The 17,311-nt window shown below is 52.6% G+C and overlaps 1 protein-coding gene across 3 annotated transcripts in view; it reads left to right on the forward strand.

Moving 5' to 3' along the window:
* Creb3l1 (cAMP responsive element binding protein 3 like 1) overlaps nucleotides 1–14,565 on the forward strand; it is a 45,774-nt gene extending 31,209 nt beyond the window's left edge. The window contains exons 5-12 of one of the 3 annotated variants that reach the window (XM_057780918.1): nucleotides 3,114–3,271; nucleotides 3,817–3,966; nucleotides 4,119–4,177; nucleotides 4,329–4,397; nucleotides 9,567–9,666; nucleotides 10,315–10,441; nucleotides 13,231–13,498; nucleotides 13,834–14,565. In XM_057780918.1, the coding sequence (XP_057636901.1) occupies nucleotides 3,114–3,271; nucleotides 3,817–3,966; nucleotides 4,119–4,177; nucleotides 4,329–4,397; nucleotides 9,567–9,666; nucleotides 10,315–10,441; nucleotides 13,231–13,498; nucleotides 13,834–13,870 (968 nt within the window). In that variant the 3' untranslated portion in view covers nucleotides 13,871–14,565. The remainder of the gene's footprint in view (nucleotides 1–3,113; nucleotides 3,272–3,816; nucleotides 3,967–4,118; nucleotides 4,178–4,328; nucleotides 4,398–9,566; nucleotides 9,667–10,314; nucleotides 10,442–13,230; nucleotides 13,499–13,833) is intronic. The other 2 variants (XM_057780920.1, XM_057780919.1) reach the window with 2 other exon arrangements.
* Nucleotides 14,566–17,311: the final 2,746 nt, after the last annotated feature.

Below are 17,311 nucleotides of genomic sequence, written 5' to 3' on the forward strand. Positions count from 1 at the left end.
CACTCACTAACTAAAGACCACCTTATAGTCATCAGTCTTCACCCACCCATCCGTCCACCCATCCACCCGTCCACGCATCCACCCATTCATCCGTCCATCCACCCATCCATCCACCCATCCACCCACCCACCCACCCATCCATCCATCCACCCACCCACCCATCCATCCACCCATCCACCCACCCATTCATCCACCCACCCACCCACCCATCCATCCACCCATCCATCCACTCACCCACCCATCCATCCACCCATCCATCCACTCACCCACCCACCCATCCACCCATCCACCCATCCATCCACCCATCCATCCACCCATCCACCCATCCATCCACCCATCCATCCACCCATCCACCCACCCATCCATCCACCCACCCATCCGTCCATCCATCCACCCATCCACCCGTCCACGCATCCACCCATTCATCCGTCCATCCACCCATCCATCCACCCATCCACCCACCCACCCACCCATCCATCCATCCACCCACCCAACCATCCATCCACCCATCCACCCACCCATTCATCCACCCACCCACCCACCCATCCATCCACCCATCCATCCACTCACCCACCCATCCATCCACCCATCCATCCACTCACCCACCCATCCATCCACCCATCCATCCACTCACCCACCCATCCATCCACCCATCCATCCACTCACCCACCCATCCATCCACCCATCCACCCATCCACCCATCCATCCACCCATCCATCCATCCATCCACCCATCCATCCACTCACCCACCCATCCATCCACCCATCCATCCATCCATCCACCCATCCATCCACCCATCCACCCATCCATCCACTCACCCACCCATCCATCCACCCATCCACCCATCCACCCATCCATCCACCCATCCATCCACCCACCCATCCATCCATCCATCCACCCACCCACCCATCCATCCACCCATCCACCCACCCATCCATCCACCCACCCACCCACCCATCCATCCACTCACCCACCCATCCATCCACCCATCCACCCATCCATCCACCCATCCATCCACCCATCCATCCACTCACCTACCCATCCATCCACCCATCCATCCATCCATCCACCCATCCATCCACCCATCCACCCATCCACCCATCCATCCACCCATCCATCCACCCATCCACCCACCCATCCATCCACCCATCCATCCACCCATCCATCCACCCATCCACCCACCCATCCATCCACCCACCCACCCATCCATCCATCCACCCACCCACCCATCCATCCACCCATCCATCCACCCATCCATCCACTCACCCACCCATCCATCCACCCATCCATCCACTCACCCACCCATCCATCCACCCATCCATCCACTCACCCACCCATCCATCCACCCATCCACCCATCCATCCACCCATCCATCCATCCACCCATCCATCCACTCACCCACCCATCCATCCACCCATCCATCCATCCATCCACCCATCCATCCACCCATCCACCCATCCATCCACCCATCCATCCACCCATCCACCCACCCATCCATCCACCCACCCATCCGTCCATCCATCCACCCATCCACCCACCCATCTATTCATCCATTCATCCATCTATCCATCCACCTATCCACCCACCCACCCATCTATCCACCCATCCACCCACCCATCCATCCATCCATCCATCCACCCAAACATCTGTTCATTCATCCACACATCTGTCTATCCAGCTATCCATTCATCTGTGAATCCATCTATCACTCTACCACCCACCCATCCATTCATTCACCCATCTCCACACTCGTCCATCCATCCAACTAACAAAACATCCATATGCCCATCTATCCATCAACACATCCACCAAACATCCATCAATTTATCCATTTAACCATCTAACCATCTACCCAAACACCATCCATCTATCCATGCATCCAATCAAGGTTTACTAGGTACCATCTTAATTGTCTCAGGTATTGCCAAAATAAAACAAGAAGACAATTCTGTACCCTAAAGTCGCGATATGGGCATGCAGATAGCAAATCCACAGGGAGCCTGTACAGCTCACTAGGTCAAGGGGCGCGGTCAGCTTCTGTGAGTTACTGGAATGAGAAAAGGTAGCACAACTGTTTCAACCCCACCTTATCAATTTGTTAACATTGAGTCAACATCTACTGTTCGTATGTCGAGCCCTGAACTGGAAATGTGAATAAGGCACCATAGGTGTTGAAGGGAAGCCTGACAAGGTGTGGAGGTTTGTGCTAAAACTCCTCGCACTGTAGAGCTTTCCCCTCACTTACGAGCTCACTGCATCCTTGTGACTTGGAGCAGAGTCATTTCAATCTTATTCAATAGAGGAGGAACTTGAGGCTGGGAATCTCACTAAGATCGCACGTATTGGAGACACACAGTCAGGACTTGATCTCAGGTCTGTGGGTTCCAAGCCCAGCATTCTTTTCAGAATGTGATCTGTAAGAGACAAGTATGTGTCAAAGGAAAGAGGAAGGGAGGCCTGCTGTGGGGCCAACCCATGCCAGACCCTGCACTGTATGGCCACACCGTCCAGGTTTCCACTCCTAGAGCTTCCAGGGGGTTCTGTGCCATCCCAGAGCTTTCCCGGCATCTCTGCTAGCTGCTGAGCCTCCGAGACATCGCTTTCTGACACCTGCTGAGTGTTGGCCTTCCTGCTGCTCTGCCCAGCAGAGAAACTCACTCCTCGCCCTTGGCTGTAATCCCTGTCCTTGAAATTGGATCAGCATTTTAGAGCTGGAAAAAGAAAATGGGAGGACACTGGTCAGCCTGCGCCACTCTGGGTCTGGTTGGAGAGCCTAGGCCCCTCTGCACCGTAGAGCTGGGGCTCTAAAGAACCCAAATCCTGCAAAAGCCACAGGTAGGGAAGCATATAGCCCAGGGGCTCCTCATCAAAGTTACAGGGGGCTTCCACTGCATTGTCAGAGATAGGCAGTACTCAGCAGTCATCTCTTGGGGTGCCAGATGTCTTCCTGGAACTGTCAAGGGGCTTCTGATGTTCCAACGGAGGTTAAGGACCTATTGGCAGGCACATTTTCTTCAGGGACAGGGCTGGCATGGCCCATGTTCAGCTGAACTCATGATGTCAGAGACGACATGGGGTGCAACCCTACTAACCTAGCCCTCTTCTTTTTGCAGAGGACCTCCTGCAGATGCCTCCAACACCCCCCAGCAGCCATGGCAGTGACAGTGACGGCTCCCAGAGTCCCCGCTCTCTGCCCCCTTCCAGCCCTGTCCGGCCCATGGCCCGCTCCTCCACAGCCATTTCCACTTCTCCGCTCCTCACTGCCCCTCACGTAAGCAACTAGGGATGGACTGGTCCTGGAGGCGAGGCAATGAGTAGGTTTACCTGGTGCCTGATCAGTGAAGGGGTCGGGACGTCCTACATCTGGTACCTATCCCATCAGTTTCAGGGAGGTGCCCATCTGGCAAGGAAGAGGGGGGATTTCTCAGTTCTGCCTCAAGATGCATGGAAATCAGAGGCAGCGAGACCTAGAAGCCTAGAAGCCTCGCTGTGATGGAGCTGAGAATCTCACATTTATGAGCCTGGCAGTGACCCAGGCTATCTCCAAGGAGCACTGTTTGGGGGCAACATGGAACGAGATCCTGAACCCTAGGGAGGGAGTGACCTGAGGGAGGTGCTGCTTAGGGGTCCCTTGGATAATGAGCTTTGGGACTGTGGATTCTTGGGTAGGACAGGCGAAGGAGCCCCCCAAAGCCATCTGACATTCGATGCATGTTACTGGACTTAACTCAGATGCTTCCCCTTTTCCAGGGAGGAAACTGAGGTTCAGAGTGCTGTGTACAAAAATTTGAACCTGAGATTATCTGTTTTCTTCAGAAACTACAGGGGACATCAGGGCCACTGCTCTTGACAGAAGAGGAGAAGCGGACCTTGATCGCCGAGGGTTACCCCATCCCCACCAAACTCCCCCTCACCAAGGCTGAGGAGAAGGCCTTGAAGAGGGTACGCAGGAAAATTAAGAACAAAGTAAGGCTGGAACCATCCCTACCCTAAGACTATGGGGAACTTTCCACTGAAGAGGGCTCTGTCCCCTGGTGATGTCAGTTCTGAAATTGGGGACCACCTAGGAAGTGAACACAGGGTTATGGTAACTCTTGCTTTGGGACTTCCTCCTTTAGATCTCCGCCCAGGAGAGCCGCCGCAAGAAGAAGGAGTACGTGGAATGTCTAGAAAAGAAGTAAGTCTTCTGTGGACCGGGACATCAGCCCGCCGGTGCGCCAGCCTCAGCCACAGCCCAGCTGCAGGCAGTGAGATGGTGGAGGGCAGGGGCTGTGGGGCAGGTGAGCCTGTGGGGGTGCTTCCAGCCGGTGCCTGCTTGACCCTTCCAGGGTGGAGACATACACATCAGAGAACAATGAACTGTGGAAGAAGGTGGAAACCCTAGAGAATGCCAACAGGTGAGTGGTACCCCTGTGTCCCACTTACCTCACTAAAGGTGGTGGCTGGCTCTGGAATAACTAGGTCAGGATGATACCCCAAAATGCACCCCAGGAACTAGGAACTCTGTCGTCTTGCCAGTCCCTGTTTCCCAGCTGTCCTTAACTGCACGTGACTCTAGATATTGACAGGCTAGTGAGATGCCCATCAATGACAGAAGCTCTCCAGGTGTGCACCCCCCCCCCGCAGTGTCAGGGTCAGCAATCCCCCCCCCCCGCAGTGTCAGGGTCAGCACTCCCCCCCCCCCGCAGTGTCAGGGTCAGCACTGCCCCCCCCCGCAGTGTCAGGGTCAGCACTCCCCCCCCCTGCAGTGTCAGGGTCAGCACCCCCCCCCCGCAGTGTCAGGGTCAGCACTCCCCCCCCGCAGTGTCAGGGTCAGCACCCCCCCCCGCAGTGTCAGGGTCAGCACCCCCCCCCTCAGTGTCAGGGTCAGCACCCCCCCCCGCAGTGTCAGGGTCAGCACCCCCCCCGCAGGGTCAGGGTCAGCACCCCCCCCCCCGCAGTGTCAGGGTCAGCACTCCCCCCCCCCGCAGGGTCAGGGTCAGCACTCCCCCCCCCCCCCGCAGTGTCAGGGTCAGCACTCCCCCCCCCTGCAGTGTCAGGGTCAGCACCCCCCCCCGCAGTGTCAGGGTCAGCACTGCCCCCCCCCCGCAGGGTCAGGGTCAGCACCCCCCCCCGCAGTGTCAGGGTCAGCACTCCCCCCCCCGCAGTGTCAGGGTCAGCACTCCCCCCCCCCCCGCAGTGTCAGGGTCAGCACTCCCCCCCCCCCGCAGTGTCAGGGTCAGCACTCCCCCCCCCCCCGCAGTGTCAGGGTCAGCAATCCCCCCCCCGCAGTGTCAGGGTCAGCACCCCCCCCCCCGCAGTGTCAGGGTCAGCACTCCCCGCCCCCCGCAGTGTCAGGGTCAGCACTGCCACCCCCGCAGTGTCAGGGTCAGCACTGCCCCCCCCCCGCAGTGTCAGGGTCAGCACTGCCCCCCCCCCCCGCAGTGTCAGGGTCAGCACTCCCCCCCCCCCGCAGTGTCAGGGTCAGCACCCCCCCCCGCAGTGTCAGGGTCAGCACTCCCCCCCCCCCGCAGTGTCAGGGTCAGCACTGCCCCCCCCCGCAGTGTCAGGGTCAGCACTCCCCCCCCCCCCGCAGTGTCAGGGTCAGCACTGCCCCCCCCCCGCAGTGTCAGGGTCAGCACTCCCCCCCCCCCCCCGCAGTGTCAGGGTCAGCACTCCCCCCCCCCCCCCCCCCCGCAGTGTCAGGATCAGCACTCCCCCCCCTCGCAGGGTCAGGGTCAGCACTCCCCCCCCCCCAGGGTCAGGGTCAGCACTGTCGCTCAACTTGTTAGAAATTCTTATTCTCACCAGGTGGTAGTGGCACACACCTTTAATCCCAGCACTCAGGAGACAGAGGCAGGTGGATCTCTGTGAGTTCAAGACCTACAGAGAAAGTTCCAGGATTGGGTTCATAGCTACTGAGAAACTCTGTCTCTAAAAATGAAAAGAATTTTTAAAAATTAAAAAAAAAACCGAAATACTTATTTTCTCTTTCAGGGCATGATGGTGCATGCCTTTAATCCCTGTACTTGAGAGTCAGAGGCAGGAAGATCTCTGTGAGTTCAAGGCCAGCCTGGTCTATACAGGGAGCTCCAGGACAGCCAGGGTTACATAGAGAGACCCTGTCTTAAAGAAACAAACAAAAACAAAGAAATGCTTATTCTCAGGCACAGAGTTAGGTTTGCTGAATCACTCACTGCAGCAGGAGGGACCAGCAATCTGTGTAGATCTTGTTTTGTTTTGAGACCAAGTCTCATATTGCGTAGGCTGGCCTCAGACTGGCTAAGCAGCTGAGGACAACCTTGAACTCCTAATTCCTCTGCATCTACTAGGTACCAAGTGTGTCATTGTGCCTGACTGCAATCGGCACTGCTATTGTTTGTTTCATGTGATGAGTGTTTTGTGATGTCTGAGCAGCACATGCGTGCAAGTGCCCATGGCGGCCAGAAGAGGGTATTGGATCTCCTGGAACTAGAATTCCAGATGGTTATGAGCTGCCATGTTGATGCAGGAACCAAGCCCAGGTTCCCTTGGGAAAGCAGCCCATGACTCCACCATGGAGCCTCTCTCTCCTGCAGTGTTTAGTGTACCTGCAAGTAGTCCCCATGGCTGTTTAGTGTGCTGGCCTAGACCCTTCTACTTAAAGCCAGTTCCCCATTATGGCCTGAGAACTTGTAAGAGCTCAGAAATTTCAGGACTTTTTCTAAGATTGCTGGGTCAGAATCTTAGACGCGCGCACGTGTGTGCGTGCGTGTGTGTGTGTGTGTGTGTGTGTGTGTGTGCTTTCAAGAATTTGTTTGTGAGCCGGGCGGTGGTGGCGCATGCCTTTAATCCCAGCACTTGGGAGGCAGAGGCAGGTGGATCTCTGTGAGTTCGAGGCCAGCCTGGTCTACAAGAGCTAGTTCCAGGACAGGAACCAAAAGCTACGGAGAAACCCTGTCTCGAAAAATCCAAAAAAAAAAAAAAAAAAGAATGTGTTTGTGTTATCTCTGTGACTGTGTGGCTGTTATCTGTGTGTGTGTTATCTCCGCATGTGTGTTATCTTTGTGTGTGAGTGTGCTATCTGTGTGTTACTATATGTGTATTATCTGTATATGTAAGTTATTTCTGTGTTATCTGTGTGTGTTATCTGTGTGTTTGTTATCTCTGTGAATATGTGTATTATCTTTGTGTGTTATCTCTCTGTGAATATTCATGTGTCATCTTTGTGTGTGTGTTATCTCTCTGTGTGTATTTGTTATTTGTGTGTTACCTTTGTGTGTGTGTGTGTGTGTGTGTGTGTGTGTGTGTGCTGTCCAGAAGTCAACATCTGGTGTCTTCCTTGGCTGTTCTTCACTTTATCATCTGAAGCAGGGTCTTTCACTGAGTCTGACACTCACTGGTTGGCTGAACTGGCTGGTTTTATGTCCTGTATCGCTGTCCCCTTCCCTGACACACCAGCACTATAGCAAGCATACCCGGCTTCCATGCCTAGGTTTTTTGGTTTTTTTTTGTTTGTTTGTTTGTTTTTTGTTTTTTTTTTTTTTTTGACAGAGTCTCTATCATATAGCTCTGGCTGCCCTGGAACTCACTCTATAGACCAGGCTGGCCTTGACTCACAGAGATCCTCCTGCCTCTGCCTCCTAAGTACTGGGACTAAAGGTACGCACCAACATGCCTGGGTCATGTCTGGTCTTTTCACGTGGGTGCTGAGGATCCAGGTTCAGATCCTCATGTTTGGGTGAGCACTTTACTAAGCCCTTTCTCCAGCTCTGCAACCGCACTTTAACGAGCACCCTGGGTGACTCCCTTGCACTTATCTGAGGAACATTTGTGCCAGGGAACCCACGTGGCACCTGGAACGTAGCAGGAAATCACAGCCCTGGGCTCTGCTCCACTCTGCTGTGTCTTGTGGACCTCTCTGGGCCTCCGTGTTCTTGGCACCACGGATATGACAGCAGCCCTGACTGGCAGGACTGCGAAGGTTCTGTAAGACACAATCACTAAAACCAACAAGGCGTGTGGCATTAAAGAATGCTCACCCGGCCAGACAACAGCGGTGCAAGCCTTTAATCCCAGCACTCGGAAAGCAGAGACAGATGAATCTCTCTGAGATCAGGGCCAACTTGGGTCTACACAGCAAGTTCTAGGTCATCTAAGGTTACACAGAGGAACCCTGTCTAGAAAAATACTTTAATGAATTCTAGTGCCCTGAGCTACACATCCACTGCCTTGAACCCAGGACCTTGTGTGCACTAGCCTGCTTTACCACTGTGCTAAGCTCCCTTGTTTTGTTTCTGTCTGTTTACATTTTCTTAAGTCTTAAGTTACATTTATTTAGTGTGTGTCTGTGTCTGTGTGTGTCTGTGTGTGTCTCTGTGTGTGTGTCTGTGTGTTTGTGTCTGGGTGTGTGTCTGTGTGTGTCTCTGTGTGTGTCTGTGTGTTTGTCTGTGTGTGTCTCTGTGTGTGTCTGTGTGTGTGTCTTGTGTGTGTCTGTGTGTGTCTCTGTGTGTCTGTGTGTGTCTCTGTGTGTGTCTTGTGTGTGTCTGTGTGTGTCTGTGTGTGTGTCTCTGTGTGTGTGTCTGTATGTGTCTCTGTGTGTGTCTCTGTGTGTCTGTGTGTGTCTGTGTGTGTCTCAGTGTGTGTCTCTGTGTGTGTCTCTGTGTGTGTCTGTGTGTGTCTCTGTGTGTGTCTCTGTGTGTCTCTGTGTGTCTCTGTGTGTGTGTCTGTGTGTGTGTCTTTGTGTGTGTCTCTGTGTGTGTCTGTGTGTGTGTGTATGTGTCTGTGTGTGTATCTGTGTGTGGGCACCTGTGCAGGTTAGAGGACAACCTACAGGGTCTTTCTGTGTTGTAACTCAACCCTGAACTTCCTATGTACCTAGGAAGAGGCACCCTCCTGTTCCTGCACCCTTGCTACTTTTTTCTCCTTCCAGTTTCTCAGGCGAAACCCAACCACTGCCCTGATTGGCTTAAAGAATTCGCGACTCCATCCTCACACCCAATCACGGTGGGGGCGGAGCCTTCAAACTTCATCTAGCTACCTCTGCCCCTAAATATCGAAGAGCTTTAGGGCTATTTTGCCACCTGCTGTTCACCTCAGGAACTGCATGAACCCAGCAGAGTGAAAAAGTGCAATATTAACTGTTTAACAAAGGATTCCATGCTGGGTAGGGCGCAGTTCTTGCCCTCACTTAGCATCGGAGATTCACATGGAAGTCCACAAATAAAACCAAAGTGTTACAGGTGTTGTGGTAGCAGTAAAACCAGCAACATAAACAATGCCTGTCGTTTACCGACCACACTGCACACGGTGCCAAGCATCTGTCTTGTCGCAGCAGGGTGCTGTAGGCTGCAGAGGAGGAAAGCTGACGTGTCTGTGACGGGTGCTGAGTGAGAAAAGAAATAGAGCCTTTCTTGAGAAGAGTCAGGAGCAGTTCAGGGCCTACCCAGCTTTCCACCATGGAGCAGGTCCCTGGTACCTGCAGAGGAGCCAAGCAGGAGGTGGTCACCTAAGCATGGAGGCCCACTCAGGAGCAGGACAGGCTCCCTTAGGGTATTAGACACGGCTCTGTGCCTGATCCCCCCTGGTGACTACCATGCCTTCCTCAGGACCCTGCTCCAGCAACTGCAAAAACTCCAGACTCTGGTCACCAGCAAGATCTCCAGACCTTGTAAGATGGCGGCCACCCAGACGGGCACCTGTCTCATGGTAGGTGCTCTAGCACCAGGTCACAGTGGGTAGCTCCTCTGGAGGTCAGCTCTCTAGGAGAGTCTCAAGGGGTCAGTGGCCTGACCAGGCCAGTTCTAGCAGATTTGTGATTGATGTCCCTGAATCTAGTGGAGGGCAGGTCCTTGGGAAAGTGGCTTCCACAGCCGCAGGGCGTGTGGTGACAGGGAGTCTCTGGGAGCCCCCAAAGGATACCTAGGACAGGCCCAGCCTCTGTTTGGCTCCTCCCGATGAACACATCACATGTTGCCTCTGAAATCCCGAGGGATTGGAGCTCCCCAGGGACCCTTAACTCCTTCTTTTCAACTTCCTGGGGCTCAGACTGAGAGTGTCCCCCACCCTAGTGACATCTGCAACCTACCCTTTCCCCTTCCCGGTTCTTCCTTTCCTGACTTCTCTCCCTGTGGGTGAGAACCACATAGAACCTTCCCTCCTCTCTCTGGCACTGCCTTTCGTGTTCCCTGGGTTCAGTCTAGGGTAATGTGGGAAAGAGACTTCACTTGGAGGAAGCAGCAGGCTCTGGAGAGCTTTCTTGGGAGAGCGCTAAGCCTTTTGCAGCCAGTGGTTGGGGGTGGCAGTCTTGCAGGCCCGCCCTGCCCCAGATCTGATGGCTGCTCTGTCTACTACTAGGTGGCAGCCTTGTGCTTTGTTCTGGTGCTGGGCTCCCTTGGGCCCTGCCTTCCTGCATTTTCTTCCATCCCCAAGACTGTGAAGGAAGACCCCATTACAGCTGACAGCGTCTACACAGTCAGTCAGAGTGAGTACCTCTCAAATTCTGGGTGGAGTCAGATACAAGAGAAAAGCCATGCCAGGTGTACTTTAACCCCAGCAGTCAGGAGGCAGAGGCAGAAGGATCTGCATGAGTTCAAGGCCAGCCTGGTCTATAGGCAGAGTTCCAGGTATTCCAGGGCTACATAATGAATCCCTGTCTTAAAAATGTTTGGAGCTCTGGAGAGATGGCTCACTGGTTTGATTCCTAACCCACATGGGGCCTACGGCTGTGTGGAACTCCAGTTCCAGGGAACCCAGTAACCTCTTCCAGCCTTTGAAGCCACCAAGCACACAAGCGATGCACAGATACACAAGCAGGCAAGATACCTATATACATTTTAAAATTAAGAATAAATATTTTTCAAAGATTGAGGTTGGAAGCCAGGCAGTAGTGGTGCACACCTTTAATCCTAGCACTTGGAAGGTAGGTGGATTTCTGAGTTCAAGGCCAGCCTGATCAACAGATTCTAGGTCAGCCAAGGCTAAATCCAGTCTCCAAACAAACAGATAAATGAAGATTGGGTTGGCGTTATCTCACTCCACACTTTAATTTTGCAGACAGAATACGGAGCCACAGCGAGGGTCTGTGATGTGTTTAATGTCAGTGGTACATTTGGGACTAGACTCTAAGTCTGCCTCTCTGAGATCCTTTGTTGTGACTTGAGGAGGCAGCCTTCAGGGACAGTGGAGTGTTATAGGTCTAACCTCTCTGTATAAACTTGGCAGTGGTTATGACGGATTGGCTAAGAGCCGTTTGTATTTTAGCACTGGGACAGCAAATAAGTGTCCATCTTCAGTCATTTCTAATGTGATAGAAACTGCCAGACACACAGAGTTAAGAAAGATTCTGATCCAAGCACTTGGGAGGCAGAGACGGGTAGATCTCAGTGAATTCAAGGCCAGCCTGGTCTACAGAGTTCCAGGACTGTTACACAGAGAAACGCTGTCTCTAAAAAACAAAAGACCAAAAAGAAAGATTCTGAGGCACAGAACCCACAGCGAGGTGTTGGGACTCCGCGGAGCGCCTACCGTGTGTGAGAGGGCAGCTGTGCCAAGTGCCACCCCAGTGGGGTAGTGTGTGACCCAGCACAGCGGGCACTGCTGTTTCCTAGTTGTGTGACCCAGGGTGTGTGTCTTAGGCTCTCTAGATGGTGATTTCTGGAACCCAGAAGCTGCTCTCCTTACATGCTCAGGCATGCTAGGTGAGCATGCACCATGCCTTCTGGACAAGCTCCTGAAATGGGAAAAGACAGGGCCAGAAAAGCAAGGCTAGAGTGTCAGTACAGACAAAGAACAGCCTGGTTTTCAGAGGCAGAGGCCACTTCAGGCAGGCCCATAGGGCAGGAATCTGACCAACAGAGGAGAAAGAGGAAGCAGATAAGAGGTCAGAGAGAGGGGAGAGCAAAACACTGAGGGCCTGGAAGGAGGGAGGGAGCTGGGAGGAGGACTAAGTGGAAGCGGGATTGGATCCACTCTGGGGAGCTGTGACTGGGGGTGAGGGTACCTAGGCTGTGGAAGTCACAGTAGAGAAGGGACAGGAGTGGGGCTGAAGGCTATCACCAGGGAGGGGAAGGCAGGGCACGGATGAGCCTCTGAAGGAGTGCCGTGAAGAGCAGGGCAGAGGGCATGCCTGAGGAAGGAGGTGGCTCTTTGAGCAGACTGGTTTCCGGACTGCAGCTTCACACAATGCCAGGGGCCGCCTTTTCCACAGATTCCCACAGATTAGACCCTTCAAGGGAAGCCTTGAGGCAGCCAGTAGACCCTGGAGCCAGAAAGCAGACTTGCAGGGGCCCTTAATGCTGAGCTCTGGGATGAGAGGCCTTAAAACACCTCATTTTCAAGGTTTTGTATAAGACTTCATTTGCTGTGAGCTGTATAATGCCTGGCATGGGTGTCCAACAAACAGCCCTTTTCCTCCCCTTGACTTCTCCGGAGTGAACTTGCCTAGAACTGAAAAGAAAAGTTTTCCCTGAGTCTCCCAAGAAGTAAGTGGCGTGGTAGAATTAGAACCCAGTTCTCAGAAGATCCTCAAGTTGTAGGCCTCTGATCTCAGTTTCTCAAGTCAAGGCAGGGATAGTGCAAGCTTAAGGATTACTCAGGCTACAAAATGAACTAATGGCCGGGCTGAGCAACTCAGTGAGACCCTGTCCCAATATAAAGTTGAGAGAAAGAGAGGCTAGGGTGGGAGGGTGGGCAAGCCAGCTCTGTATCCTGGAGGCAGAGAATCCATGGCCCTAGCATGCATGAAGCTCTGGGTTTGATCCTTAGTACCACAAGAGGGGGAAAAAAATCCCCATTTTCAGTAAGCCAATCAGCACTCTCTCAAAGTGCGACTTTTTTTTTTTTATTATGTATACAATATTCTATCTGTGTGTATGTCTGAAGACCAGAAGAGGGTACCAGACCTCATTACAGATGGTTGTGAGCCACCATATGGTTGCCGGGAATTGAACTCAGGACCTTTGGAAGAGCACTGAGCCATTTCTCCAGCCCCAGAGTGCGACTTTTTTTGAGCTTGTGATTTTAGTAAGCACAGTTTCAATCCCTTACTCTGTATTGCTCATTGAATCCTTGAATCTCCATGAAACTACTATCCCCATTTTACAGATCAACAAACTGATGCTCAGTAAGCTCAGAGGGGAGTGTGTGTGACTAGCCCGAGCTCACACAGCCAGGGACCTTAGGACCAGAATTCAGAGTTAGCCTGTAAGATTCAGAGCCTGCACTCTTCATGCCTGAGGAGCACCCGTGACTCACCTTGTTCCTTTTCCCCAGTGCCCTCTCGAAGCCTACTGTTCTACGATGATGGGACAGGTTCATGGGAAGATGGCCGAGGTGCCCTACTGCCTGTGGAGCCCCCAGAAGGCTGGGAGCTCAAACCCGGGGGACCAGTAGAACCGAGGCCCCAGGACCACCTCCGGCATGACTATGTGGACAGCACCCATGAGACCACCAAGTATTTGAGCGAGACCTGGCCAGAGGATGCTAATGGCAATGGCACCAGCCCCAACTTCTCCCACCCCAAGGAGTGGTTCCATGACAGGTGAGCAGAGGGACAGGGTCCCAGGCTGCACCACCCTGAGACTCATCTTCCCAGAACAGGGGAAGAGCATCTTCCTAGGGGCGGGGCATCCTCTCAGGGGTGGGGCATTTTCCTGGGGGAGGGGCATCTTCCTAGGGGCGGGGCATCCTCTCAGGGGCGGGGCATTTTCCCGGGGGAGGGGCATCTTCCTAGGGGCGGGGCATCCTCTCGGGGGTGGGGCATTTCCCCGGGGGAGGGTTGTCCTCTGGGGGAGGGTTCCCTGGTCTAGACTGGGTTCAAATCTGGGTGATGGGCATCTCAGAGTAGATTCATACATGGATCTCTTCTCTCCTTAGGGATCTGGGCCCCAACACCACCATCAAGCTCTCCTAGGCCTCTCCGAGACCCAGGACACAGGACGGACACACTGGCACCCAGAAGAGGCGTTCTCTTGCTCATTGACACAGATCCAGCTCCCACCCTTGCCCTGGTGCCCTCTGCCCCAGGAGAGAGGGTCTTTCTTCTCCCCAGTCATCCTGTTCCTGTTGTGGCTGGGGTCCCTCTATGTCCCCGGACATTTGGACAGCTCCCCTGGCCACTCTCTTCCCTCTTCTTCCCATCTGTTCTCCTCCAAAAAACCACTCACTGGGCCACTCTGCTTCCTTTCCCATAGTGACCAACACGACCACTGTTTCTGGCCCCTCATACACACACACACACACACACACAAACACACCACACGAACACATGCACACACAATCACACCCCCACCTCCTACTGTACAGAGACCAAGAACAGAAATTGTTTGTAAATAATGAACCTTATTTTTTATTATTGCCAATCCCCTAAGATATTGTATTTTACAAATCTCCCTCCTGTCACCTCTCCCTTATTTTGTATTTTATGAAGTTAGCGCGGGCTTTGCTACCCCTTGGCCTGGGACAGAGGGACACCCCACCCTCTCCCGGTTTCCCCATGCCGCTGCCCAAGTTGCTGGGCCTTTTGAATTGCCAAACTGCTCCCTCCTCCAGCTCAGCACATGCTTTAAGAAAGCAAAATTAAAAAAAAAAAAAAAGATTCAGCATCAATCCCGACTTCGTGCACTCTTTGTGAGGGTCCAGGAATGAGGAGAAGGAGTTTATTTCTATCTCTGTGCGGTGGGGGGAAGGATGCCTGGGGAAAGACCTGTCTATCTGGAGACTTTTGTCCAGCCAGTCACTGAATTTGGACTGGATAACTCAAATCCAATACCAAAAACTACATTTAAAAAAAAAAAAAAGCCAGGCAGTAGTGGCTCAGGCCTTTAATCTCAGCACTTGAGAAGTAGAGGCGACCTAGTCTACAAATTCAGTTCCAAGACAGCCAGAACTATTGCTGCACAGAGAAACCCTGTCAAAAAAGGAAAAAAAAAGTCGATGTAGTGTTGTACACCTGTAATCTCAACAGACAGGAGAACCTCTTGGAAACTCAGCTCACAGGTCAACAGAGAAAGAGAGATCCTACCTCAAAATACAGAAGGCAAAGAGCATGGTGGTGCAGGCTTTTAATGCCAGCACTGTGGAGGCAGAGGCCGCTGGACCTCTGAGTTCAAGGCCAGCCTGGTCTGCAGTGAGTTCAAGGCTCAAGGCTACATAGTGAGACTCTGTCTTTTGCTTTGGTTTTTGGTTTTCGAGACAGGGTTTTTCTCTGTACTTTTGGTGCCTGTTCTGGAACTCTCTCTGTAGACTAGATTGCCCTTGAACTCATAGAGATCCACCTGTCTCTGCCTCCCAACTGCTGGGATTAAAGGTGTGCGCCACCACCACCAGTTTGAGACTGTCTTAAAAGAAAAGAACAGAAAAAGTCAGAAGGCAGGAACAAGGAACACTCTAAAAGTTATCCTGTGACCTCCACTTGTACAACATGAGTGCAAACAGACAAGCACAAGCAGCAAAAGGAGAAAAAGAAGAAAGAGAAGAAGGGGAAACAGGAGGAGGAGAAGGAAAAAAGGAGGAGGAGGAAGCAGGGAGGTAAAACTGTAAATCTGTGAATCCAAGGCTGGAGAGAAAGGGCTCCCCAGCATCCAGATGATGCATGAGGCTTGAATCTACAGACAGCTGAAAGACCTAAAAAAAAAAAGAGCTAAACACCAGGAAAGACCATGGTGAGGAGGAGGAAGAGTGAAGAAAGAGATTGAGACAGAATGAGGAAAAGGGGCAGAGGATGGGAACTGAGCGTCCAGAAACAACAGAGAAGAGAAACCTTTACCAGTGGCAAAGCAGGCCCTTAATCCCAGACAGAGGCAGAGACAGGCAGATAACTCAAGGTCAGAGTAGTCTACAGAGTGAGCTCCAGGATAGACAGGGCTACACAGAGAAACCCTGCCAAAGGAAAAAAAACAAAAACAAACAAACAAACAAAACAGAGAAGAGAGAGAGAGAGAGAGAGAGAGAGAGAACTTTAAGACAGGGTGGGGTGGCTAGATTGTCAACTCACAGAGGTAAGAAAGCAGAAGTGAGGTCCCACTGCCCTTGGGCAGGAGTGAGGTGGAGGCGAGAATGTGTGGCTTTGAAGTGGTCGGCACAATCCTAGGGGGCCACCCAGGCAAGGTCAGGCTTTTTTCCACACAAAAGGAGACTGACCATAATTCTTTCTAGAAGACACACACAGAAAGAAGACTGAAGGTGCCACTAGGGATGACAGCAGTGGCAGATGGGAGTCAGGGAGCCAGGGAAAGTCAGGGGAGGGGTTCACTTGTACCAAGAAGACCTGAGTAAGAATGGGGCAAGTGTTCTATAGAATTGAGGGGAGAAGGAAATTGAGGGAACCCTCAATAACCATGAGACTTGGGACAGGGCAGCAGGGAGTATTGGCATGAAATGAAGACAAAAGGACAGTTTCAGACAGTTCCGAAGAACAACAGGAGTCTCTCCCCTCCCCCATTCCTCAGTAGCCTTCCTGGGTCTCCTTCTCCTATTTCCTCAGTAGCCTAAGAGCTGTGATATCTATCTCAGCAGGGACTGACATGGTCCTAGGATCCCTCTCTCTCTGCAGTGCTGGGGACAACACCCAGGGCTTTGCACTAGTGCTCAGTGACCTACACCCCAGAAAGAAGGCTTTTGGTGTTGTGTTTGTTTGTTGTTTTGAGATGGCAAAGGTCAGGTTGGCCTCAAACTCAGCAATAGTTGTCTGTCTCTGCCTCCTGAGCGCCAGGTTAGAGTGTGTGTCACCGTACTTGGCCAAAAAGGGCATTTTACACATGAGAACCGCAGCAGAAAACCAGTACTCTAGGCTGGAGAGGTGTTCAACATTAAAGAGAGTGCACCGAGTTTGGTTCACACAGACAGACAGAGACAGACAGATAGATAGAGACAGAGAGAGAGAGAGACAGAGACAGAGAGAGATACAGACAGAGACAGACAGAGAGAGACAAAGACAGACAGACAGAGACAGAGAGAGACCGCCAAGTTTCAAAGAGATCAGACCATTTCAGAGCCATTTGCACACCAAAGCGTCAGTAGCTGACGGTGAAGCCAGGAGCAGAGATGGGCCAAGCAAGGTTCCAGACCCAGGAGGCTGAACCAGCTCAGGAACCATCTGACCAAAATGAACACCTGTCTGATGTAAGTAGCAAGTACTCTGTGTCTCTCTGGGAATGGAGGAGATAGGCCAAGACACTTGGTTCCAAATTGAGTCCAAGTTGCTTGGTCATCAGAGTGTGCTCTCTCCCTGTTCCACTTAATGTCTCCGCCCCAGTGAGCTCATCTGTAAAATGGTACCCACCCTCCGAAAGCTGTTTGAGAAGTCCAGGAAAATGCTTAGTGACACAGCCATTATGCTGCAGACATCAGTAAC

This window comes from Chionomys nivalis, chromosome 9, assembly GCF_950005125.1.
Source record: "Chionomys nivalis chromosome 9, mChiNiv1.1, whole genome shotgun sequence".
Classification (NCBI taxonomy): Eukaryota; Metazoa; Chordata; class Mammalia; order Rodentia; family Cricetidae; genus Chionomys; species Chionomys nivalis.